Source organism: Mugil cephalus, chromosome 9 (genome assembly GCF_022458985.1).
Source record: "Mugil cephalus isolate CIBA_MC_2020 chromosome 9, CIBA_Mcephalus_1.1, whole genome shotgun sequence".
In the NCBI taxonomy this organism is placed as follows: Eukaryota; Metazoa; Chordata; class Actinopteri; order Mugiliformes; family Mugilidae; genus Mugil; species Mugil cephalus.
Genome location: NC_061778.1, coordinates 18,631,132 through 18,658,862, shown reverse-complemented (window position 1 = coordinate 18,658,862; position 27,731 = coordinate 18,631,132). Strand labels below are relative to the sequence as shown.

Below are 27,731 nucleotides of genomic sequence, written 5' to 3'. Positions count from 1 at the left end.
TGAATTTGAAGCAGGACATAGAAAAAATAACCCTACTGGCAAAAAAACGACACAATGCCGACACAATGCTTGGGTGGCGTTGTCACAGCAGCGAGCCAGACTGACGAGTGACAAGTATAAATGGTTCATACTGGCGTAGGTTACAGCGTCCAGTCCTTCAGTGGCATGAACTCCACTTAATGCCTAACGTGTAGGTAGAAATAGTCAACTCTAGGTTAATAACTCTTAGCAGGTTGTTGAGGCAGGACCATAGATGAAAAACATTTAGCCATGCAGATCAGAAACATGGAGCTCCATTCCAGAGACATTCACAGAAAGGCAAGGCAAGGCAAGGGGAGGACAGTGAAGGAGAGGATAATAGAGAATCGGTACCCTGTGCATCATGAGAAGTCCCCCAGCAGCCTAGACTTACAGCAGCATAACTAAGGAATTGTTCAGGGTCAGCCGTAGCAGCCCTACATATAATCTTTGCCACAAAGAAAAGTTTTCAGAATTACCATGAAAGTACAGAAGGTTTCTGAACCCTGAATCTAAACTAGGAGCCAGGTTCCACAGGAGAGCTGAAGATTCTGGCTCTTTGTGAAACCCTAGGAACCACAATTGAGCTTGAGAAAGAAATCATGGTTAAATAAGGTTATATAGATAAGATGGAGTTTGGTTTTTAAGGGGCTTGACTGAAGGAGTGTGGTTCTGGTGGCATGTTTTATGTGCGAAATAAGGGAAATATCCTATCGTTTGTGAAAGTGGGAGAACCATTGATTATTGAATACTCTACTTTTATTGTACTATTCACATTTTATTTTTAAGACCAGAACCCGAGTTCTACATTTCGCTCTTTTGTGTGTTTTCCCTGAAATAATCAATAATAAACTCAAAAGTCAAACCAGTTTAATGTGAATGCTTTAATCCTGATGACACTTTCCAGCCTCTGTAGCAAACGCTTGTGATCATTAGTGTCAAATGCAGTGCTGCCATCCAGCAGGATGAAGCCCTTCGTCTGAAGCGACGAGGGGATCGATAGCAACTTTAATCAGTGCTGTTTCTGATGATCTCCAAAACCTGACTGAATGTCATTATTGATTAGCACCAACTCTTTCTATTAGTTATTCCCATTTCCTGCAAGTCCCAGACAGATAGTGTATAGACATTGGAATTGATGTTATGTTCAAAAGTATTTTTTTCGTGTGCCATGTGGGCATTGAACTGCCATCGCACCAATTAGCTGTTAACCATAGCCTGAGCTACAGCCAACACTTTGTCACCAAGTAAAGTTTGAAGCCTATGTTGACTCTATAAGGAAATGGTGGTGAGTGTTAATGTTCAACTCTACATATGAGGTACCAGTTATCATGACATTACATTCAATAATTTGAATGGACTGGCCAGCTGACCAACCAGCCCGGTAAAAACTTTCAGTGTGGTCTCCGCCCCGTCTGGTCCAAACCACAAAACAAACTGTTCAGTGATTATGCTGCAGTCCTGGACTTAAAGATATGTGAGTGAGTTGCTGATTTACTCTTGCGATAAAAGCTGTTTCACTGCAAATATCAGGGGGGGAAATGCAGCCAGTGCTGCTGTACCGTATCACTCCCAACGAGCATCAGTTGCAAATGATGGAGTAATGCAAACAAGTGGCTGGAAATGGGATGTTTGTAAAAAAAAAAAAAAAAAAAGAATAACTGAAGAGAGAAGCTGGAAACTGAACGGTGAACTGGAAAGCGGCAGTAAAAAGAGATGAGTGTATCAGGAACAAATCTAAAAACATTTTAGACAATAAAAGAGGGAAGCAGTCCCCCAGGAAGCGTCAGACGTGCGGAGTGCATGTGAAGTGTTGGGAGGGATGGGAAGGCTGGGGACTGAAGGAGGCATGAGAGAGAGAGAAAAAAAGAGAAGGAGGTTGTGTGTGTGTGTGTGTGTGTGTGTGTGTGTGTGTGTGTGTGTGTGTGTGTGTGTGTGTGGGTGTTGTGCACACTGAGGCCTTGTTAGTTATTGATCCCATTTAATAATCCTTAACCACAGTCTACTCCCCTGAGAGCACTTAACTCCCCCCTCCCTCCTTCCCTCTCTCTGAATCTGACAACCTCTCTGCTCTCTGCCTCCCTTTTTACTTTGAGTTTGCCTTCCTTTTCCCCAACTGCTACTTTATGTTTGTGTGGCTCTTCCTCATCCCTCTTGTCCCGTGGCTACACTAAAGCAGTACCTGCAAGGTCAAGGTGAAGTAAGGCTAAACACCAGCACTAAATCCCAGCAGTAAAGGGTGTAGTTGTGCGCTCGCACATTTGTTGCTACGGAGTTGATTCGGTCTTCGCTAAGAGGCCGGAGCTCATTTAAAGCGCACCTGGCCAGAGTTTGTAGAGGTACTACAAGTCTTTTGTGAATTGAGATCTGTTGGATCAGGCTATTTCTGCTCAGACTTTTTGAAGTGTGCTCTGAGGGTTTTGGTACTGGCTTTGCTTGCAGAAAGTGTTCTTCTTTGTTTTTCCCCACTGGCATGGTGTAAAATTGGGCCATTGAATTGTCACCCTTTCATGTCTTGCAGCTGGGGTGTTATATTATTCTTTTATATGATGCACTTAAAGCGGTGGTTAGGATGGCGCTGCACATCTACAAAACAGACACATCCAGTACCTGATGCTTTGAAAGGCGAGCCCTTGCCTCCGCATTCAGACTCATTTACGCGAGGAAACCATGGCTGAAAACAGGAAGCGTGGGCTTTGAAATAAATGGATGTTCCCATGAGCGTAAATATCCCATGAACTGGCAACTTGAGGAATTCATTCTCTTCTTGTGGCTGTGAGTAAAAAGTTGGATGAAGTCACTGTAGAGTTTTCAACAGTGAAACAGTGCCATTAATAGTAATAATATCACATAAAACTTCTTCTGCCTAAGTCACCTCAGGCTACTTTACATAGCATACGTTCAGTAGTGTATAGCAATATCATAGAGTGGAACCCAACAATTCACCCCTGAAAAATACTTGATGACTGCAGGAAGGTAAAGCTCCCTTTTTAACAGGAAGACTGCCTCGACTCGGCTGGGCTGAGAGAGACATTATCAGGTTGAGCCGCAACAGAAAATGAACACCAAGACCATCGGTGAGGCCAGTAACTGATAGAAATGTACGGCTTAGGAGCCAGAGATACCTGCAGAAAGGTATGTTATGGTGGAAAGGTATGGAGTTAATAAGATGTAATAGTGAGGAGAGTGAAGAGTGGAGTGTAGAGGAGAGGTGTCCAGTGCTTCATGGGAAATCCATGTAGAATGTAGACCTATAGCAGTATGACTAAAGAGTGGTCAGCTGAGACATAAACCTAACTATAAACTCTATCAAAAACAAACATTTTAAGCCAGGTTGGTTCCAGCTGAAGACTCATTTTGGGAACCACAAGTAACTCTTTACTGTCTGTGGCCAGTACTGCCTTGAAGTAATATGATACTTTGATGACTTTAAGATAAGGTGCAGCTTGGTCATTAATAGCTTTGTATGTTCAAAGAAATATCTTAAATTGGATTTTGGATATTAATGAGAGAAATATGAAGACTTTTACAGCAGCATTTATTTTACACTTCAGCTGGATCACTCACTGTCCAATATTTATCTGGCTACTGGCAAACCATACATTTGAATTTAGTTATGGTGAACATGTTATGAATAAATGAATGCCGACAAATGTTGGCATTCATTTGGTGTTGTTTTTGTATTTTGCCTCTTTGGGTGTTGGATGGACTTTCTTCACATGCCAGTCGCCAACTTGTTTGACGCGTTGTTTGGTGCTGGCCTAGTTGTGTAATCTGGGAAACGGCTGCCTGCTGTCGCTCTAACGCTCTAAGCAAGGCTTTGGGGAGCAGGGAGTGCCTCCAGTATAGACTAATCTACGTCATAGTTTGTAGGGTTTGAGAAGGTGTGTTTCACATGACAAAAAATTATGGACCTTTTTCTTATTTCTGGGGGATTTTAGCTATAGTGCAGTCCTTGCTGGGAAATGTGTATAACAGGTTTTCTTTAAAGAGTCTCAAAAAGTCTTAAAAACTCTTGACCAGTTTAATAATGGTAATGTTAATAATAATGATAATAATATTCCTTTATTCATCCCTCATGGGGAAATTCTTTCTCTACATTTGACCCATCCTTTACGTCCATTTACCACTTCATTTACTTTTTGTTCAATCTGTTGGTGGCATTCACAGTTAGTTCTGTGTAGTTCTTTATGAAATATAACTATTAGCAGCATACGTTTTGTTTATTTGAAAGTAATTCTGGGTCTCTGATTTTTCTTATTTTCCGTACTCTGTCCAATTTAACCCATAATGGTCTTAAAAAGATCTTAAAATCTTAAATTTCACCTGTTCACACCTGCAGAAACACTGGTATGAGCTAACAAAACCTTTACATAACTTAATTTAAAGGATCAGTCGACTGAAATAGACCGGTTTATGTAATAATATTGAGTTAGTAACAAAATAAGTGTTTTTACGGTGCACATCATCAAATGAAATGTGGAACATTGGTTTTACTGCAGATCCCAACTCTGATGCCGATAAAAGGCCCGTTTGGTTATTTTGAAAAGTAGCTTAAAATGTAAACGCTGGACAGTCGTAACAAAAAAAATTGTGCCAAGGTGAAAGAAGTTTCAGTTTTTACAGTGCAGGGGCTTCCACATTACCACACAATCAGTCACTGTTGAAATAAAAGACATCGATATGTGCATCTTTAATGATGTTTAAAGGGATTTGTGTCAGAGCTGAGAGAGGGCTGGTCTGTGGGAAGCTTCAAGTAGATCCAAATGGAGAAAAACTCTAACCTTTCTGAAAGTAGAACCACCAAGGACTATATATATATATTTTTTTTTAGTCTAAAAATGTCAATACTTTAATTGCCAGTCTGTGCATCTCTGTTGTCAAACATGGGGAGGTCGACCAAGATAAATGTAATGACATAAATGCTGTCATTGTAATGCTGATAGAGAGACTCATATGGGGTCTAACCTTTGCAGTGCACAGGGAGCGTACTGACATACCAGACTGTGTGTTTGCTCTAGAGGCTTAGACGGCCACATAATAGTGCAATGACCATGGCAGTGATGTTCGCCATAAGCCGGAGTCGTCTGAGTGGCTCTGATGCCAGTTGAGTATTTATTGGTCATTATTTAGGACCATTAAACTGGATGATCCTGAATCGTTAACGTTAGTCCTGATGAGGAGTGACCTCGCCCTCCAAGAGCAGCGTGAGTGCCGTTCGAGGTGGCGGTGTTTACGCTGGTGCCACACTCTCGTTGTCAGCGCTCCTCATTTTTCATCCCATTTGAAAAATTGCGGATAATTAATCCATAATGTTCGACCAAAGCGCTGGTGAATTATCAGAAGCACAAACACACGAAATGATGGATTAAAAGATGAATGCGAGTGAATACACAAATGAGGGCATGAATAAAAATGGTAAACAAATGAGCTGAAGGATGGAGTGGGCCCGGGAGGAGGCGGGAACAATCGGCCGAGCCATCTCTGCGGGCTCCTTTTAGTCGTCGAGCTTTGTTTTCCCCCCTCTTCTCTAAACGAGCTCCTTTAATCTGTCACGCGCTCTCTCCTTCTTTTGTTCTCCTCTTTATTTCGATGGCGGAGCTCATTTCAGCTGGATGATCTGATCAATAATTACTATCCAGGGCCCGCACACGAGCCCGCGCGCAAACACACAGTCGCATGTACACAATTGGTAATGAATTCGCGGTTTCAAAAGCATCACGGAATTATAACAGACAGAATACGTATTCGTATTCATTCTAATAATACCCAATATTTGGACATCCTCCCTCCCTCCCGCTCATCACACACACACCATTTGTCACGGCTGTCACCCGGTTCACACCGGCTTTGTTTTTGAGAGGCAGTTTGGAAATGTCAAGCTTTTCGAGATTTATTTAGCTCCTGCTGCACGTCAGAGAAATTAATAATCAGCCTATAAGTTTTCGACCCACATCATTACTCACCTGTGTCGCACATGCAAACATGTGTTACTTCCACGCCGCGCTCATCCCCTTTTTTCGATATTTTTTTTTTGTGACGAACGCAGACACACCCAACCCATCCAAACATCTTTATCAGACCATTGAGCAGTTTTTTTTTTTTTTTTTTGGTGTTATGAATATGTCAGGGAGTCTGATTAAAGCAATGGTTCATAAACTTTGCAGTGCTCGCACCCACACACTCAAACCCACACACGCGGCAAATAAACAAAGTAGTTGGCATTTCCTAATTTCAAGGGTGATGTTCAGTTCTCTGCAGAACCTTTGTTTAGTTGATTTGTGGTAATGTATAAGCGCGCACGAGTGTGTGTGTGTGTGCGTGCGCGCGTGTGTGTGTGTGCACGCGCAGACTGCCTCTTGGGCTCTATGTGAAATAATAGTGTTCTCGGATCTTTGGATGGAGTGAACAATACTTAATAGGGCCATGATAATAAGTATTAAAATCAGTGGACCTGAAAGAAAACGTGATGAGACTCTTAATTAGGAGAGAAAGAGCGGACAGTGGTACAAGTAGAAATGAAATGAGGTGGACTGAGACAAAAAAAAGTAAGAAAAACCTCTGTAATGGGTTTTAAAAACATCATGATGAAGGAGATGGAGGTGATGAGGGAAGGCAATAGATGGACTGGGTGTGTGTCCGTGTGTGTGTGTGTGTGTGTGTGTGTGTGTGTGTGTGTGTGTGTGTGTGTGTGTGTGTGTGTTGAGCTACAAAGAGGGATTGAGACGGATCAGGAGAGAGAGAGAGAAATACTTTGCACTCTAATTCTCGTCCCTCAAGCTGTGTTGTATTGAAAAGAGGTAGGGGGCTGGCCGTAATCACGCACGCCCCGCTGTGCCTTTTGTAGTTCTGATCTCTTTCTCCGCGTCTAGCGCGCCATCTCCTCTGCACGCGCAGGCCCTCGCACACGTAATGTGTGGCGTGTTCCAGGGTCTCGTCATTAGGCACCCCGGCAGAGTAATCATCACTTCCTCTTCAACCTCGCTCTTTTTCATCGGACGTCGGCACATTTTTGCCGCCCGGAAAAAATAAGTTTGTAATGGACTACTTGATTTTGATCTCTTGATGTGAATGTAATGAAACGATGAGTTTTCTTTTTGTGCCGTGTTGGTGTGTAAGGTTTTTTTTTCCTCAATGCCATGTTTGATTAGTTTTATGGTTCTTTTCCATTTTCACTTCACACAAAAAAAAGTGAGTGAAACTTTCCAGCCTATTGTAAAGTAGTTGAGGTGCTTCAAAGCTTCTAAGACAATCTGTGAATTAGCTAGCCACGTATGAACTTGTGTAACCTTTCAAAGCTAAACAGATGTAGAGATATGTCTGTGTGTATTTTTACAGTTATTTTCATATATGCAGTAACCTTAAATACTGCATAAGTATACTTCTGTACGCCAAATACTATTGAAAAATACAAACAAATGCTAAATCTTAATTTCACCCCAAATTCAAAACTGTATTAAAGTGGAGTTGAGAAAACCTAGAGATAAATATAGGTAGGTAATATCTGCTAGTAGAACTTTATTTATCGCCATAGTTTACTGTTCTATGATATTGTCTTGCACATGTTGCCAACAAACACTCCTGCAAAGTGTCTAATAACCCATGACTGATTGATTACACTGGTGGTTGGACCATTCATTGTATTTTTCAATATTGATGAATACCATGGGCAGCACAGTGGATCTGCGGTTAGCACTGATGTCTGCGTGGGTTTTCTCCAGGTACTCCGGTTTCCTCACACCTCCAAAGACATACTCGTTAGGTTGATGGGTGATTCTGAATTGACCCTAGGTGTGAGTGTGAATGGTTGTTTGTCTCTGTGTTGGTCCTGCGATAGACTGGAGACCTGTCCAGGTTCTACCCTGCCTCTTGTTTATATTGTGCCTTATCATAGACACTCAAAGTGCTTTACAGTTGAATGCATTAAACATTTGCTCACAGTCACCCCCTAGTGGTGGTGAACTACTTCAGTAGTCACAGCTTTCTGGCCACCACCAAACATCACTCACTCACAATCATACACGCAATCATCAAGGGAGCAAGATGGGTTAAGTGTCTTTCCCACGGACAGACTAGGGATAGGACAGACTCGAATTGTCAACCTTTTGGTTTTTGGACGACCGCTCTACATTCTGAGCTACTGCCACCCTAGTGACAGCTGGGATAGGCTCCAGCAACCCCGCGACCCTAGTGAGGATAAGCGATAGTAGAAGATGAAATAAATGCCATAAGACATTTTCTGGCCATCAACCAGGCAGTAATGTCTATGGTGTCTAATGCTGATAAATATACGACAAATCAAGGTCTTATATTACGTCAATGCAAAGCCATATTAATATCCAGTATTGCCTTAAAGCATTTCAATTCAGAATTTTGTGACATTTGCGACCAGAAAAGGTGTGACATGGTCTATGATAGCTGTACATTTTACTTGGTTATGTAACTTTATACTTCTGCATGTTTTGTTCAGGTTTGGACTCTTATGGTGACTGTACTTCCCACTAATTAGTGTTTTCATTGCTGTAATGTGCTGTGTCCCTTTAGTGGCCCTCTATCATGTCTTACCTTATGTTTTACACATCTTTTTCGCTGATGATGATGGTTAAAAATCCTGGGAGTGTTCAGCAGGGTCTGACTTCACACAATGAAGAAGCAAACTATGCATTGTCTTTTAACTAATCGGTTTATTTTATTCTCTAAACCTGTGCAGCGAACTGCTCCGGAGGGATTACAGTTTTCTGAGGGACATCAACTTCTGGAAGCCTTTCGTCACCATCGGGGTGTATTCCTCCACGCTCTCTGCTGCCATGAGCAACCTCATCGGGGCCTCGCGGATCCTCTACGCCCTGGCCAGGGACGACTTGTTTGGTGAGTAATGCTGTTCTTTTCTTCAGGAGAGGAATTTCAGTTTTTGAAATGTACCAGAAAACTCACTGCTCAGTTCATTAGTTACCGTCCTACTCCGAGGTTGGACCATCTTTGTCTTCTTGAACGTCCTTAATTTTAGAACCAGGTTCTGGAAACATACCTTCGAGAGTTGCTTCATATTGATATGTTAGCATCACGTAGTTGGAGCAGATTTGTTAGCTTGGACTTCCTGTACCACTATATCCCTAAGGTTCTCTATTGAATTGAGATCTGGTGAACTCATTGTCAAATTCAAGAACCAGTTTGAGATTATTTTAGCGTAGCTGGGATATGGCACAGTCATCCTGCTGGAAGTAGCTATGAAAAGATGTGTATGCTGTGTTCATGAGGGAGTGGACACACTCAGCAACAATACTCAGGCAGGCTGTGGTCAATAACACCCACTTAGTACTAAAGGGCCCAAAGCGTGCTGAGAAAATCCCCCCCACACCATAACACCATCAGCACCACCAACCCAAACCACTGATACAAGGTGGGATGGATCCACGCTCGTTCATGTTGCTACAAATCCTGCCAAAGGAATTGAGACTCATCAGACCAGGCAACTTTTTTCAATCTTCTATTGTCCAGTCTTGGTGGGCTCTTGCCAACTGTAATCTCAGTTTACTGTTCTTAGTTGACATGAGTAGCACTTAAGGTCTGTGGACACGTTGTGCGTTTCAGTATTCTCATTTGCATGCCTAGGTTGTAATAAATGTTTATTTTTTTGAGTTACTGTTGTCTTTCCATCAGTTTGGAACATTCTGGACTTTGCCCTCTGGCATCAACAAGGCACATTCGCCCAGGGAACTGCTGGTCACTCTATATTTCTCCTTTTTTTTCTGTGAAGACAAGAAGAGATTATTTTTTTCTTCTTTTTCTGACATGAAAAAGAATAAATTTCATTCTCTTCTTGTCTTAAACCCTAGATGGTTGTGCGGGTAAATCCCATAAGATCAGTAGTTCTGATCTTAAAAGCCACCTCCAAATTCCCTTTAATCACATTTCTTCCCAGTTCTGATGCTCAGTATTCAGCAGATTGTTTTGCCCATGTCTGCATGCTTAAATGAGACGCTGCTATATGATTGGCTATAAGTTTTATGTGTTAACAAGCAGTTGAACAGGTATACCTAATGAATAAACTTGAGTCTCTCCAAAAAAATGCTCCAGAATTTGATACCACGCCTTGAAGTGATGATGCTGTAGTCTGAACCATGTATTTATTTATTTTACAGTGTAGTAAATTGATGAACTAGATCCCTTCTTCCAGAGACTGGCTCAATCATTTCTGTTCCCAGCTGAGGCGTCCATCGGCAGTGGTCATTCAGGGCGCCTTAGTTAACCTCCTCTATCCTCCCCACCTTCGCTGTTTCATCTGCAAGCTGCTTTGCACCTCTCCACCTCCACCCCACCTCCTCCTTTTAAGCCGTTTCGGTCTCAGCCGGTGTCGTTTCCGTTTGATGTGTGCTTGCTCTGGTCTGTATCCAGGGGGTCTTTGCTGCCGCGCTCCAAACAGAGACATACCACCAAACATAATTCACTGCAAATTCAAATAAAATGGTCAAAACTGAACTGCGGTCCTTTGTGTAACTCTGACACAACGCCAGCTATTTGTTAACATGGTCAATGCATTACAGCTACACTGCTATTGTGGAGTCTGATCCACAAAGTACATTGTCATTCTGGTACATCAACTTCTTTGTGCAGTTCTCTCTTCTTCTTCCCCAGAATCTGTTTCTGGTTTCAAACATATATGGATGAATTAATCCAATATTACAACTTGACATCGTGTAGCGTACAGTCATTTTACAGTGTTTGAGCATTTGAACAGTTGTTTGCTCGAGCTGCAGGTGAACGGCCGTCGGGTGATTGGAGACAGATACAGGGTCTCATTAGCTTATTCATAGATCTGTTCGTACTATATGAGGGCAGGATGTAGAGTTACGTCTGAAACACCTGAAGGCACTCAAGGATTACATTCATAGAAAAACATTCTAAGGAGAGAAACTTTAAAATGCATTGGATACGCTTATGATATTCTTGTATAATACGTATCACGACACAGAACATACAATTTATTGGTTCAGTGACTTTACATTCTTACTTTACATTCTGTCAGTATTGTATAAGATTATCCTACTTTAAATGGGTTTTACTGAGCTGTGGACAGTAGCATATATTCAGTGGTGGATAGTCGTGTCTTTAAGTAAGTTTATATGTCATACTGTGCATCCTACGTCAGGTCATGTCTGTCGGAAATGTTCCCAACCGTGCCCGCATTTGCAGTGACGCGAAGAGCCCAGCATTTGCAACGGGCGCGCTGTGCAGCGCCCCGAGTGTGTTTGAGGATGACTCTTACTTTGAGAATTCTTCAACAACTGCAAATCTCTGACCGCTGAGGACATGTATTTTTTTTTTTGAAGTGCCCCTTTATTGCTTCTCGAAAGTTTTAACTGAGCTGAGATCTTTCCACTACCAAGCGACGTGTGTGTTTTCCATCACTTCTCTGAGTGAATCCATGCTCCCTGCTGCTTTGTCATTATTAATCACTGTGAGCAACATCCTTATCCAATCCCCTCCTCCTTTGTTAAGTCCATTGCAAATTGATTTGGCCTGTGTGTGTGTGTGTGTGTGTGTGTGTGTGTGTGTGTGTGTGTGTGTGTGTGTGTGTGTGTGTGTGTGTGTGTCGGGGGAGATAAATGGGTGTATTAGCACAAGTTCCTCTGTGAAGCGATCGGACAGAGCAGAGTGGGACGACTCGAGTGCAAGTCTGTCAGCTCACCAACTGCCAAAGGGTTAAGTTAAATTAGATTAATCTCTTTAATTAAGACTCACTGACTGTGGAACCATAAATGTGTAATGTTCTTGTAGCGGAGCGGTGTTTGTGAAATTGTTACTATGACCACACCATACGTGCCTAAGTGTGCGTGTTGTTCCCGCTGTCATTCACACATGCTGCTCGGCGCTTACCTTTGCCACTGTCCCGTGTAAACTGAGCGACGGGTGCATCAGTTTCCTGACACGCGCTCAAAAGGAGTTTTTATTTGGCCATTCCCACACACCGTCCACTTTAACGGCGCTATAACTTGCTAATCTCCAGCTCCTTCACCCCGGCCCTGCCTTCCTCCATCCTCTCCATCACTCGGCCTGCTCCTCTCAGCCACATTGATTTGTCTTTAAAGTCTCACCGATTTAATTCCGATCCTTCATCAACTGTGAAATCTACTCTCAAACTGAGGTTCCCTGCTACCACTCGTCACCACCTCCACTCTCTGCTGAACCCAGAGCCTCCACAGAGTTCAACACAAATGTCATCACTGGCATGAGATGAAATGTCATATATGAATAAATGAGATACATACTCATTGTAAAATATTAGTTAGTGTCCCTGTTTTGCCCACCCACTCACTGACCACATTAATATTTATATTTGCTGCCATTGGACACCTTTTTAGTGAACTAAATTGTACAAAAATACTAAAGGAACTTGGCAATTGTGGAAACACAAGTCATATGGTCTTGGATCCCCGTAACAAGTTCAGAGTTTAGAGCATCAGGTCATCATGAAATGAGACCTCCTTTTCATTTGAGTGAATACATTAATATTTCATGGTGGCTTGTGGGAAGTCAGAAATCACCAGGAATAGTCGTGAGGAGGAAGTGTCAGTAGAGGAGCCACAAACAACAGGCAACTCTTTGAGTGACCTATGCTGGACACCGTCCACTTGTCCATTTAACTTGCTCCATCACTCGAGATTTTCTTTTCACATGATTCGCTTAATGTGGCATTTGAAGGCTGTTTTTATGTGAAAGCTGCAGTGACTTGTCGTCGTGCATCATATCTGTACTGTAGCTATGACGGACATCCACCTCCCCTGAAATGCATCCACACATCATGGCAACACACAATACAGTGCATGTGATTGGTCCAAAATGCTTTTCCTCGTTCATGTGTCTCAGACGAGCACCATCAGCCTCCTACGCACCGTCTGCTTAGATATCTTCCTTATGTTCTGTCTTTCAGCAAAAGAATTTGTTATCCAAAATGCTTAATTCCACTTTCCATTGTAGTGTTTAAATGGCGTAATTGCAGAACAACAGAGACAACCCAGTGCGCAAACCAGCCCAATGCGGTGTAGATCTGCTTAGACCAGTTGCAGGAGTATAAACCAAAAGTTTAGAGTACGTTGGCTTCATCACAGGAGTAATGACCATGTCTCTTTTCACCCCTGCAGGTAAAGTGCTGTCTCCAGCTAAGAAGACATCTCGCAGTGGCAACCCCTGGGTCTCCGTGCTCATCTCCTGGTTCCTGGTGCAGGTTAGTTGAGACAAACAAACACAGAATAAGATTTTTGATATTTGGTAACACTGGCAGGAATCACCAAGAGGAAACTGTTGGTCGAAAGTCAAACAAAACAATCTCGACAGCTGATGGTCAATAAAACTTATTTGAATTAAAGTGTCGTTAGTGTACGAATCATATTATTGGTCAGCTTCACAAGGTGAGTCGTCATTATTCAAATAATGGGTCTAAAATTTAAGAGCCTCAAGAATCAAAAATACAGACATAACCATAAAAGCCTCAGACTTTGTTTTAAGCACTTGACTGAAATCAATAAATTAAGGATGCATTCCAGCCTAGCTACCGGAGATTTACAGCACCGTAGGAAAAGAAAGCAGAGGAGCTTCAAACAAGTGACTATTATTTCTGCATAATAAATCCTAGACTGGCAAGGTAGTTGGACAAAACCAGCCAAACTCCTGTTGTTTGGATTTTGAAGTCTCGTCAAAGAAACCTTCCTCAGGCAAAAAGATGAGAAAGTCCTCTCTTCTTTCAAACAGAACTTATTCATTCACAGGAGGGACTACTTCAGCCCAGGCAGTTTCATGTCTTTGTTTCCTGTGGCTGTTCAATCTGCATCCAAGCGCGCCTGCCATACTCTTCCTTAACTTTGTGCGTTTGTGTTTAACAAATGATCCTCAAAGTCAGTCATTTTGTTGACAAATGCTTTGCAAAAAAAAAAAAAAAACTTAAGTATGAAGTCGTCACCAAACTGTTTGGGTTTTACTAGCATTCAGAGAGTTGTCCAGAGAAATACGAAAATCTTACCGTAGTGTATAAATTTGCGTTTTTTTTACGGTAAAAGTGAGTTCGATCTTGTGATGCTTTCTCTTTTCTGCATCTAAAATGTCGCCCCTTCCCCTCCTCAAACATTGCATTTTTGTGAAATACACTTTTTATTCTGTTGTTGCCGCCACGGTTGACATTTGCTGCACGTGCTAGCGCGTGGCGCCGATCTTTGCAAGGCCACGGATCATTTCACCTGTGGATTTCTGACTGATGGGTAAGAAAAGACACTAAGATCACACCAAAGCAAATTAAGCTGTGGTGAGATATGCACTACACTTAACCACAAAACAACAGAAAACTCATCTCCTGTGGTTGGTGTCCTGTGTCACAAGAAAAACTGATTGTAACGGACAAATTGTAGGACCAGATGAGCGGAACAAACTGTCCTTCGCATGTATTTCTTTTAAGTCTGAGAAAACACGGCGAAAAACTACACGTAGCATTTTTCTTTTGTATTGTGTCTTCTAAGTGAGGGAAAAAAGTCAATTTAGACTGAGGAGAAAATATTGGCAGAGTAGAGGAGGGTGAGGCTGGAGAGACAAAGAGGAGGCGGAGGATCTTAGGAGCAAATAGGCCTGACTAAAGCATCATTATCAGAGGTGAGTGTTAAAGGCTCAATGGCTTGTCATTATTTGCGCCTTCTCTTTCTGTCACTCTCTGTCCCCCTCTTGTCCTCTTCTCTTCATCCCTCGCCACTCTCCGGGAGCGGAGGAGGAGTAATTATATGGAAATCGTTAGCTGCGTCGCCGCCACCATCAGAGATCATTGACTCTTGTCTTCTTTTTCTCAGCCTCTTCCTCAGCCATTTGAATGATTCACTGATGACAAAAGTCTGATTGTAATCTAGACTCAAACACTCACACACTGCGGGATTGAAAGGGAGGAGGACGAGGAAGAGGAGGAAGGGGAGAAGCCAAGGCTTTCTTTTATTGGACTCCTGAGTAAAGGAGTACATAGGCAGAGGAAAGACCGTTCCAGATAAAGGATTAGGATTGGGGAGGTGAACGGAAAATATAACCCGACATAAATGAATGCGTCTCATGTTGAAATACTTTACTATAGTCACTTTAGTTTAATACCAGCAAAGCTTCACAGTCAGTCAATTCCAGAAATGCAGATGAGATCGGTCCAATTGTAACAACACCCATCGAACACTCCCTGATCCAAGTTTGGCTGCGTGAACTCGCCCTAGGATAGAACTGAATCACTTCAGTCCATCCATTCAACCATCAGTTGACTTCAGTTAAGCCTCATCGCTCTTTGTGATGGATCCCGAGTTATTCTCAGGGCACATGTGGTCCTCTTTAACGCATTCAGAACGTAATCTCCTTCCAGTTGGACATTCCCTGAGCAGAAATACGCCGGCGTCCAGGAAGTCTCCTTATTAGATGTATGAACCCCTCAACCTGTTCTTTCACCACGAAGGAGCAGCACTTCTTCTCCCCGCTCCTTCTTGATGCCCGAGCTCTTCATTCTCAATTTAATCATGTCAGTCATTACCAAAGAAAGCAATTCACTTTCAGTCCAAATGGCACTTTCTGCTGTTTTTTGGACAGTAACATGGCCTCAGTTTTTTTGCTCTTAAGATGGGTCTAAAGCAGGGGTGCTGACACCTTTTTGGCTTGTGAACTACTTTTACAATGGCAAAGTCAAAATGATTTGCAGAGTTTTTATATCCCTTCTTTAGTCGATAGAAATTGAAAGGCCAACTTGCAGCAGGTCGTGGTTTGACCACTCATCGGTGTGGGGATGTCAGACTGACCGCCTGTTAATCTGTCATTGCATTGTACGTGTCGAATGCGATGAGGATAGGATAGATGATAGACTAACTTCTAAAACGTTTTCTGAGTGGTACCTGCATTACTTCTGTAATTTATTAACTGATCATTATTGAAGTATGGGGCACCCTTGGTCTTAAGTATTCAGCCGAAATAAACATGTGGGTAGAGTTGAGTCTTTAAAGTGACTAAATGTCATATTAGAGGAGATCGTGGGTGTGAAAGGTCACAAATATGAAAAAAAAAAAAATATTCAGTGTTGTGGCGCAAACAGCAACAAGTGGTGGAGATTTTGACTTGTCTAACTAAATGTTGCTCCCCACTGACAACCTAACAAATTAAAGTAAACATTTGCATTTCTCACTTTTTTGCTAGCGCTACGAGGTTGCATTAAAGGCGTGGTTCAGGGAAAACAGGGACATTTCAGTTGTCTGGCAAGTTGATTGCACATTGTGACAACTGTTTAGAGAAAGCTTTCAGTTTTGAATTTCTTCTGTACAGTACTCCATCACAAAATAAGAAATTGAACAAAACGATTGGAACATTTTTCCTATTAATAGAAAGCTGTTTCAGTTGTCTGGCACCACAGTCATTTTTATCGATCATACGCACCGAGGGAACACATTATTGCAGAAACTGTGATGATTATGTTTCAACTTAACTATTAAAGAAATGATGCATCTTATCGGCACATCGACTGTTCTGTACCTGCATCCAAACCCAGACGCCCACCACCTCACGCACTGTCCGATTGCCACCTGCACCCCTGAGACATTACTGGCAAAGCACTGGCTTTTTTTAGTCCGAGGCATTGCTGAGCAGCTTCCACTCACTTCTTATGATTTAATAAGCGTCTGTGCGGGCCCACTTATTCCAGTGAAATGCATGGCAGTGTATGCGCACTGCTATCCAGTAAAAAGCCTTTTAGATCCCCAAACAAAAATGTACCCAGGAGAGATTTAGTGTGCGCACATTCTAACACATGCACACACATATCTCATATGCGCGGTTGGTGTGCCGTCACAGCAGTCGTCCATTCTGGCCTGAATCTGAGTTAATGGCTAATTAATGCTCTGGTAGAGCCAGCTCCCAGGGGAACACAGGAGAGACACCCACTGACTTTGACTGCCAGAGGTCAGAGAAGCTCCCTTACCCTCTTTTTCATTTGTCTTTCTTTCTCTTTCCTCTCTCTTCTTTCTGCTGGTCTTTTCTAACCCCATCCTCTTCTCCATCTTCACTCCTCCCTCGGTCCGTCTCGTGTTATTTTCTTTCTTACTGTGACTACCTGTCAGTAATGTGCCGTCATTAATCCTCTCTCCTCTTAACTTTGCTTCTGCCTCACGCTGTCGTGACCGGTTACGGATCACAATGGGTCTACTTTCTCCCGCACCATAAATACCAATGATGTGCCCTTGAGCTCAAGAAAATGCTCTTCCAAGTGCGGTGTAGCTCCTCAGCAGCCAGTCATAAAACACATGCTAATTGGAGAGAAAGACTTTTGTTCTGTGTTTGTTCGGTGCTGTTGTTACCTCCCTGCTCTGTAGCTCACATACAGATGAAGAAAGCACAATTGATGATGAGGATGATGAAACGTCCAATGAAAATATTTTTCACCCAGTACACAAGAGCTAATGATTGCCCAAGAGATCTGCATGCTGTGTCTCTCCACCAAAGTGTAGAGGGGGGCTACAAGGTAGCGATGGCGAAGATATCCTTTCTTGCTACTTTAAAGCTTTTCGAACCAATTTTCAGCAGAGATTGGTGGTAATGAGTATAATTTACATGCTGAATGAATTGCTATGGTACCGTTTCTGTGATGGGCACAGCTGATTATGTGTTGATAAAAATGGTGTGGAAGTAGAGTGGAGTTACTTCGAATGATGGACGTCATCTGGTATTCATGTTTGTGTGCTCTCACAATTCGGAGCTATTATTTAGTTAGCTCCGGGTTATAATTATTGCTAGGATGCGGGTGTAACCAGCATTTACAAGCGAGGTTGTGATAGATAATTTAACTTTGATATGAGGAGAATGCGCCATTCATTTTCAAAGAGACTAAAATGGAAAACTTATTTCGATATGTCACATGGGATATTTCGTGGTTTCTAGTTTTTCCATTTTTGTTCTGCGATGTAGAAAATAACTTTTTTTAAAAAAGGTACTTTTTTTGACTTTACTGTACAGAAGTACCACTCAGAAGTTGACTTTAAGTTTCTTATAACTTTTTTTGTTTGTTTGGTTGTTTATTTTGTAGTGAGTAGAGACCAAAACTAGAGCAAAAAGTACAGTGACTATTGGACAGGATTTGAATGTGAATGTGGAAACTGGTTAAGATGTGATAGGTTAAGATAGAACTTTTATTTGTCCCGAAGGAAATTCTTGTGCCAGAGGATGCTTAAAGAGCAAGTGACTAAAAACTAGTGCATCAGGTATTGCACTACTTACGAAAAAATGATTGTGGTATTGCTAATTGCCATGATATAGCCGAATAGAAAAGTATTGCACATAATGTTCAGAGTAAATGTTCCTAGTTTTAGCTCTCCTCCCTGCTGGAGGCGTAGGCGTTACACACTTTTATGGCCATGGGAGGGAAAGACCTCCTGTGGTCTTCTATGGGGGTCCTCGGTAGTCGGTCTATGGCTGAACGTGCTCCGGTAGGCCTCCAGTGGGGCGTGCAGCAGAGATGAGACAGATTGCTCAGAATACTAAAAGAGTTTCTCAGTATTCTCCTCTCCGACACCTCTACCCTGCTTTCCCAGAACGCCACAGTTCACCGTTCACTCAAACAAATTTGAGATATTGTGTTTTTAGCTCACACCTCTACACTAAATATCAATCATATCGTGCCCGTTGCTTTTGTTGCTGTTGTGAAGCAGCTGTGATGTTCTTACTACTATCATTCCTGGCTTTTACATTCGTGGTATCTCTCAGCGCTTTGCACACGGCCATGTTCACACATTCTAATGTCAGGGAACATGGCAGGGAGCAGTACTTCTAATGAGATCATCATATCCCCGCTCTATGAGAAGTCAATGACTGCACCTTTGTCAGAGAGGTTGAACTTTATTCTATTCTGTGCTGTCATTATCAATAGATGTACAACTCCCTCTGCAAGTCAGGCGCCGAGAATTTTAAATGTAACTCGACTTGGCTGTGCAGTCGCATAGCTGCCATAGCTAACGTAGCTGGCTGAACAGTAGCCTAGATACCATCTTAATTAAAACTGAACATTAGTCACAATCACTGGCTTTCAAGGACCACCTGTGGTCCTCCTATGGTCCCCAGGAAAATGTAGAACCATTTAATTTCCACAACGTCTTGTTCCCTCGATGTTGGTCAAATCTATCCTTGATGTCACCTCTTAACCACAGCGCAGATGTGTAATCATATCTAACAGCAAGTGGCCTCCTGGCACCTAGATGGACTAACTAACCTTCACTCAAATCTCTGGGGATTGTTATCTTAAAAAAACTGTTAATAGTTTTGTTTAAGGGCTGATTCACGTGTTGGAGCTTTTTTTTCTTCTCTAGTTTCAAGATTCAAGATGTGTGTATTGTCATTTCCACAATAAGTCAATGGAAATGACATTGTAACAACACGTACTACCACTCTACTTTTGCTAACCCTCAAACTGCTTCAACTACTAGTTACCTTTATAAAGAGAATACTCAAAATTACACACATACATAGATATACGTATAAAATAATTAAACATTGTCACTGTTGTATACATTTCTGCAACTAAAGGGCAACTATTAAGTATGAGATTTAACTGTATAGTAAATTAACATTGTTCCTGCCATATACAGATAGTTAACATTTTTATTACAGTCCACATTAAAACACATATGGCTGTAATATTCAATATCAAACACTAACAAAAAAGTTTGAAAGAACTTTTAAGGGTGTCAATCTGCATTATTTGTAAAAATATATATATATATTTATATATTTTTAAAAAGTAGTTCCAATCCCACAATGAAAATATTACCCCCAATGGTTTGGTTGTTTGCCTTCTATAATAATATGATGCTGCTGAGCAGAAGAATAATAAAAACAAAATCACTCCCAGTCCCCGGTCGGTAAAATGAACGCTGAGGATCAGGCCAGGCAGTGTGGTTCTGCTGGTCCAGATATAGGATGTTGTTGAGTAAAACAACATCTTCTCCAGCTGATCTGCAGTCTTGTTTTGTTGTACAAATGGGACCTCCACCAAAACTTTATTTTTTTTCACATGGGGCAACACCAGAAAATTAAGAGGCTAGTTTGCTGCTTCTCAGTTGTTGATATAATGCTGGTTTGAGAAACAGGTTTATCGTGCTGCTAAGTTTAGTTTTAATACACTTCTAATAATTTTTACAGAGCACAGCAGTCTGAAAAGCCAAATCAGATCTTGAGAAACCAAATTTTATCGCTGAAATGACGTGATTGTTGTCAGTGTTTTCAGCGACTGCACCAACTACAACGCAAGGTTGTAGTTGGCATGCCATATACTCGAAGAAAAGTAGGTCAGTCCATGTCAGTGTGTAGAATTTTTCTGCGAGGACTAATCTTGAGTTTTCATAACTTTTTTTTAAAAAATCGGAAATATTTCTGCCCAAAGTCTACTTAAAAAAAATTAATGAAGACTTTTCAAAACATTTTGATGGCATATGTTTTGACTTGTTTTTGGTTCTTTGGTCCAGAGCTGCAACATTTGTTTAATTTATTAGACCAGTGGTTCCAAACCACTGGTCTAATAACCCACTTGTAAGATGCAAAAATTGACCCCATAATTACAGAGGCCATATAATGTTCTGAGAGCACAATTTATTAAAGAACTGAGGACATAAACACTTGCATTTATGAGCAACTGAGTGCAGGAACATTCATTAATACACAGGATAGGATGTTACAATCCCTTGTGCCAAGATCCGACGCGAAACACATTTAGAAGCAAAGTCTAACTGAAAAACCGACCAGCAGACTAGCAGTCAGCTACCAACTAGCAATCAACAAGAAGACACCAGCTAACTAGCCTAGCCAACAGCAGTAGGCAGTATGCGGCACATCATTGGGGTTTTCAGGTGGGCACCTCCCTTCACCAATGTTTCAATAAGTTAGGCCCACGACCTCAAGCCTCAACAGTGAGTTCCAGCGCCCTGGAGTCACCCCCTCCATGCTGCGACCACACAAATGCATGACTTTTAACCAAGAGATTAGCTTAGCCCTTCTACTAGCTACTAAAACCACTCAGCTAGCCTTACCTTTAGCATACTCCCCAGCTAAGATGTTTCCTCCTTAGCCACAGCCACTCACTTGATCGCTCTGCTGCTAGGGACATGTTGTTTACTGCGACCCTGTGTTGTTTCACGCAAAACATGTTGGAAGCTCCACAGTATTAACGCAGCATCTGTAACATGTTGCAACAAATTCAGTATTACAGTTTTCAAGGAGCTGTCCACACACACACATCAATCATTTAAGGAGCTGTCCACCCGCATCACACAAATATCAGAAACGACTGTCTGTAACAGGCCAATTAACAAATTATTCATAATTAACTGTATCCTTAAACAATCAGATCAAAACTAAATCCGAATATTAAAAAAAAGCACATTTAATTGATAGGCTTGCAAATAAACACAAAACCAATATAAAGATGATGTAAATTCTGCTCGGGTCGAGCCAGATGAAACTTCAATTTAAGTAAAAGCAATAACATCAAAGAAACTAAATTAAAACATTGCTCTTTTACTTATGGCTTTTTCCTTTTAAAATATTAATTTAATAAATATTAAATTACTGAATAAAGTTGCATTTAAGTTAGAGTTTCATCACTTTATTTTCCATAAGCACAAAGATCCGAATCATGTGTCGCCGCGTGCTGATGAAGGTCATGTGAAAAAAGGCATTAACGTTCTCTGTTGTCTGACTTTGGAATGATGAGTTGCTGTGAATGTTAATCACCGCCTCTTTCTGTCCCTCTGTTTCCCTCTTCTTTTGTCTCTTCCTTTCTAGCTGGTACTGTTCGCGGGGAAGCTCAACACCATCGCCGCCATTGTGACCATTTTCTTCCTGTTGGTGTATGCTGCCGTGGATCTGGCTTGCCTCGCCCTGGAATGGGCCTCCGCACCAAATTTCAGGTACACACATGTCACTTTCTTAACACACACGCCCACATTGTCATAATAAAGACCTGTAGTCATCATTATGCTGGAGTACTTGTTCCTCATCACACACACTCGCTTCCCTTTGTCTTTTCTACCTCCGTCTTTGTTTATGCTTGTGTGTAAGGAGGTGATTGTTTGCCAGCTGGATGCTGCTATAGCAACTGTGTACTAATTAAAAGACATAAAACTGGCCACTGCTTATAGCCTCATATTGAAGAGGGACTGACAATAAAACAGTGAGTGTGTTTGTTTTTCTGGGGGCGCAGCTTGAACTGGATGTTCAAGTAACAGCGCGTGGAGATGCTTAGACATTTTAGATTTACAATTTTTTGTGTGTGTGCGTGCTCATTTCTTCTGTGGCTGTTTGTATTCCAAGGACGCCTGCAATGATTCTGATTTACAAAAGCTCCCTGAAGCATTTTTCGCAGAACAGTAGCGTGACCTGAGGACAGGGTCGATACGTTACGTAGCCCGATGACATTGTGACACAACCAGAGTTTAGCATCTCATTTACTCAACTTGCAGATTTTAACACATAACTCTGGTCTGAAAGGTTGCCAGATTTTGTAGAATTTCTGCTCTTCTATTTTTTTCCCCTCTTGAGAGACCTTAATCTTTTAATCCCAGGTATTTCATCCCTTCTTTCATTAGGTTTCAGTGTGTTGGTGCAGTTTTCTTTTTACAGTTTAGTAAGATCAATCTTGGTGCCAGCACGCTGAGGAATTATAATAATAATTTATACTTTATTGATCCCTCGTGGGGAAATTATTTTCCTGCATTTGACGCATCCATTCATTCACGAAGTAGTGGATGCATTTAGAGCACACTTGTACAGCTCCCGGGTAAAACTTTGGGGGTTGGGTGCTTGTGGTTGTGTAAGGCACCTCTGTCATGGGCATGAGGGGAAGCAAACCTGTGACCCTGTTAAAGACCTGGCCTCCAAATTCACTAGATCCCAAACTGATTGAGTATATATAGCTCCATAGAGGCCCCTCCCCTCAACCCATAGCACCCAAAGGCCCCCACTAACAACATCGTCTTACTGGACGCCCTCAGAAGGACCATGTCCATTCTCTGATGAGCCACAACTGTTTTGGAGGCACTATGCAATATTAGGAAGGTGGTCATAATGTTATGCCCAATTGACGTATAAGCTAATGGTGCTGGTACACGCCTGCAACGATCACATCATGCATCTTCTGTATTTCTCGAAATATTTTGCGGAGCTTTTGTTCAGACCAGTGAGGACGAGGTACTACCGTGAATTGTAATCGTCCGTGTTCTTTAACAGACTGAGTCACTATGAATGTGTTTTAAGGCCATTGGTCCCTGTTCTTGTGTAATCACTGTTGAGCCAACACGTTTCAAGTATCCGATAGTTTCTGTATTGACACAAGTTACCTTATACAGTATTGCAGGTACATCTCCTTAATTATGTGGATCCTGTAGAAATAGTTGATGACTGGCTTTGGAGGCGAGGATATGATGGAGTATTTTACTTTTCAAGGTTCCAGACCTGCAGGTGTTTAAAAAATGACTGTATCTTACATACGTTCTGTTGATTACTAAAATACGGACATAGCCTATTATTAAATATATCCATAAAAGTATGAATTATTTTTGTCTGTTACATTTATCCTACGTTAAACTAGAGGAAACAGTCTGCCTTCCTTAACATTTTCAAACCTGTGGCTGTATCTCCAGTGCATGAGAGGCCCCTGGATTGTCTAACGATTCCTGAGTTGCACCAGAGACGAACTCTACAACTTTTCCTTTTCATTTTTAGGTTATATTTTCTGCGTAAGGTGCTGAAGGTGTCACAAACAAAAAAATATCTTGTTCTATCTGTAGATTCGCTAAAGACATACTTTCTCTACCACCTCAGAAACACATTTCAAACCTCATAAATGCAAGTGTTTATGTTTGCCGTGAAGGAGAGAAAGCGCTTTAACACCATGCATTGCTTTATTGTTGTGACAGATCGCCTCCAGGGCTGCATCTGGAGGTATATATATTCCTCTGCAGTGATGGTTGGAAGTGAATCAGAAAACATGGGAGAACACTTGTAGCTACATGTGTCAAAGGCCCATTAATAAAATATAACTGAAGTCAGAAAGCAGCAGCAAACTGTCTAAACACCCTGTACGTCTGCATAACAGAGATTGAATTTTAATTCTCAATTCCCCAATATTGATTCTCTGCACATAGATTCCCGACTCTCTGAGCATTTATTTGGATGATATGGGTGGATTAAAGTGATAGCTGCTTATCTGTCTTCACAGCATACCTGTAGCCTTACTCCACCACAGCAGTTTACTGAGTGAATACCCCGCTTAAGGGCATTCAGAAGGAAGGAGAACTGACTCACCTCTAACATGGGGCTCTATGACAGCAGCTGCTTCCTTCGCTTGATGTTGAATGGGGGCATTTCTAGCTTGCACAGCTATGAAGGCAGCCACAGAGGTTATTTTGGTCCCAGTCCTCTTTTTTATGGAAAGTTACCAATGACCATCTTATGTTTTATTTTTATACAAACCTCTCCTCTCTAATTTGAACTTTAGAGTTTATAAAACTCCTGTAGTAGTGACGGAGTGGAAGTATTTCTAATATGAGCTCTGCCGCTATAAATGTGGAAGAAAAGCCTGTAGTAACGTTAATACAAAAATAAATTTATAGTATGTATTTAATTTGGAATTAAATCTATTTTCCCTATTGTCTAGTTCTAATTTACATTTACCCCAATCATTTAAGCTATTTAGTCTTATAATTAGGTTTTCTAACAGTAAAAAATATGCAGTGATAAATGAGATGGGCTCCCAATTATATGACATTTCATTAAGTTTTTTTCTGTACGTTTCAGGTGACTGACATGAAGCAGAATGAGATATACGTCATATATATGTAAACAGCCAATTCACATGACAACTAAATATACTTTTTACGTAGAAGAAGAGAAGAGAGAAACCTCAGTTGCCCGTTAATGGGCATAAATTCTGTGAATTAAATATGTTTCAGCTCTAGTGTATTTTTTATGGCTTCTATAATTCACTCATGTATTAAGATGCAAGTTTAATTCACAATGGTGAAAAGAGAAACGCTGCTTCAATAGGGCAAATGTTGTCAAAGATGCCTTCGTCGTACGGCTTTGGTTTCATAAGTGGTCCTCCTCCCTTTGGTTGAATAGAAACTAAATCTCAGTGTTTCCTGTTAATGCTCAACCAAAGCTGGTTCCATTTATCTGGGACAGAAAACTGCGTTTAGTGTGTGTATCTCATGTGTAACAACACGCTCCGTAGATGCGTAGATCATCCCCTGGCTCAGTAGGTAGGTAGAGTGTGTTGTCCATGAACCAGAGGGTTAGTGGTTCAATCCACGGTACACGTCCCTGAACAAGACACTGAACCCAGAGTTGCTCCTAGTAAGTGGCACTGGTGCGTGTGTGTGTGTGTGTGTGTGGGTCTTTGAGTACAAGTAGGTAGAAATACACAATTTACCTGATACTCAGACCAAATAACAGAAGGTCTGGTTTTCAACCGCAAGAATGAACCATTAAGTGCAGACAATTACCCAATGTTACAATTTAATGTATGAGGACAATGGTCCACTTCCTCAAAAAACCATAATGACAAAAAAAAATGACTCCAGAAATAACCTCTGGTCTGCACGTTAATTATGTTTTCAGGATTGGTACGAAGGAATGTGTTTTTCATCGAATGGTTTCATGCTCCTTGGTTATAACCTTGTGTCATTTCTAAATCACAGTGCACGACGAGAGTGCACCGTGGACACCAGTGTCGAGTGTACACTGCAGCAGAGAATAGGTTGTTGAAGAGTGAGTGTGAAAGTGTAAAAAAAAAAAACGTTCTGTGTGACACACTCGACACCCAGTGTTTCCTCTGTTGCCTTGCTGTGTGCTATCTGCTCATGCCTTGTTATCACTACGTGACCGCTGGCAAGGACTACAGGACACAAAGTTAGCCGCAAAACTTTTTCCTACCGTTCCTCTCCCTGTTGGCCAAGGGGCCGCGGCCCCTGGAGCTGATAAGGCGACTTGTAGTCTGGCCTGTCGCCTGCTTTGTTGCGCCTCCCTCTTCCCCTGAGCTGTTAATTCTGTTAGTTCGCAGCAGCCGTGTCACCGGGCAAATTTTAACGCCGGGTTGTTTATGTGTTTATTGGTTTCTTTTTTTCTTTTTCCTATTTTTTTTTTTTTTTTACATTTTTGTTTGTGTTCCGTGCTTCCTCCTCTCTCGCTCTCTGTCTGGCTCCCTCCCACATCTCTTTCCAGGCGAAAAGAATTAAAAGCCATTTAGCGCCGTCTCTCCCCCTGAGAACTGCTCTGTAATTAGCATAACTAATTTAGCAGAAATATTTCTCTTTCGCTTAAATTCGCTGTTGTGTAGGGGAGGGAAGGGGCCTAAATTATGATGTAGCGGAAAAGATGCCTGCTTGTTAAGTGTGTCTGTGTTTGTGTGCGCGTGTGTTTCGCACAAAGAGCATACAACACGACAGTGAAGGCATGCAATTTTGGAGACTGGATGTTTGTCTGACATCCTAGCTGCACTTTTCTTTTTTGTGCTCATTGAAGTGCTGGTGTGTGTGTCTCTCGGATTATTTGTGTGCGCTTGCTGGTGAGTGCTCCCTTCAGTTTTGTGTGTTGCCGCTTTTATCTTTCTGTGCGTGTTTAGTGGGAAGGGCGCCTGTGCTGGCTGCGGCTTTATCAGTGGTGGCTCCAGCTGCACGGAGCATTCCTTGCGGGGTGCTGTATGTTGGTGCTGCACAATCACCGGCCTCTTGGACTCGCGGTTCAAGCATGCATGAACACACAAATAAGGAAAGCACACACACACACACAAACACACATATGGGGGCCACTGGCCAGGATTCAGGATACAACTCAGCACTCTACATTGATGCCAGAGGATGTTTGTGGAAAAACGTGGAAATTCAGCGACCTTCAGTCAGACTGAAACTGGCCCCTTCATGTCGCACCTCAGGTTGTTCGACCTGTTTGATTGTCTTCAAAAAAAAAAAATGTGTGATTTCACCAGCTGAACCATTTGCTTCAAACAAACAAAAAAAACAAAACAAAACCCTGTCCTCTGCCGGGCCTGTCTTTTGTCCAAATATGACTCAGTGATTTGAATGGGCTGTGCGTTAAATGAGATAGGGGGGCGTGTAAAAACCCAGATGGATCATCAACTGTGTCTGGATGGATGAGAGAAAATAGGTTGTTAGAGGATCATTATCTGTTAATGGGGGGGGGGTTATGGCTTGATGATGGCTGAGAATAAAGGTGCCTGAATCGGGTCGGATCAGGTCTATTTAAGAAGTCGCTCCGTGATATACATTTGTATTCTGTGCTATTTATGAGGAGGCTACATCTCATCCAAGAACACTTTGTCAAATTTGCTCATTTAAAGATGATTCACTGGACATAATGTGCACTACTCAACTTGTAAAGCCTTTCTTTAATATCCTGTGAGACAACGGTTATTTTCCTAGACTTGACGAAGTTCTTCTGGAACAAGTCTGAGAAAATAAACCTTGTCTCGCAGCATAGGCCTAAAGAGCTGCTACATTTAGGACTCATCTCCTGTATTCATCTACTTATGAGTCAGTCTCACTTCCATATGTCTTTGCTTTTGTGCAGCTCTTCTCTGACGCCATCAGATTAGATCCAGTCAACGTTCAGGCCTCAAACATGCTCTAGTTGCTCAGATTACGGTGGCATTTCTAATTAAAGGA

At 41.8% G+C, this 27,731-nt stretch overlaps 1 protein-coding gene across 1 annotated transcript in view; it reads left to right on the top strand.

Annotated features, from left to right (window-relative positions):
• The window catches only part of zgc:153039 (uncharacterized protein LOC767698 homolog), a 64,213-nt gene that overhangs the window by 17,526 nt on the left and 18,956 nt on the right, over nt 1–27,731 (top strand). Inside the window, exons 7-9 of the mRNA XM_047594271.1 lie at nt 8,729–8,886; nt 13,161–13,243; nt 21,835–21,959. Coding sequence (XP_047450227.1) covers nt 8,729–8,886; nt 13,161–13,243; nt 21,835–21,959 — 366 coding nt within the window. The remainder of the gene's footprint in view (nt 1–8,728; nt 8,887–13,160; nt 13,244–21,834; nt 21,960–27,731) is intronic.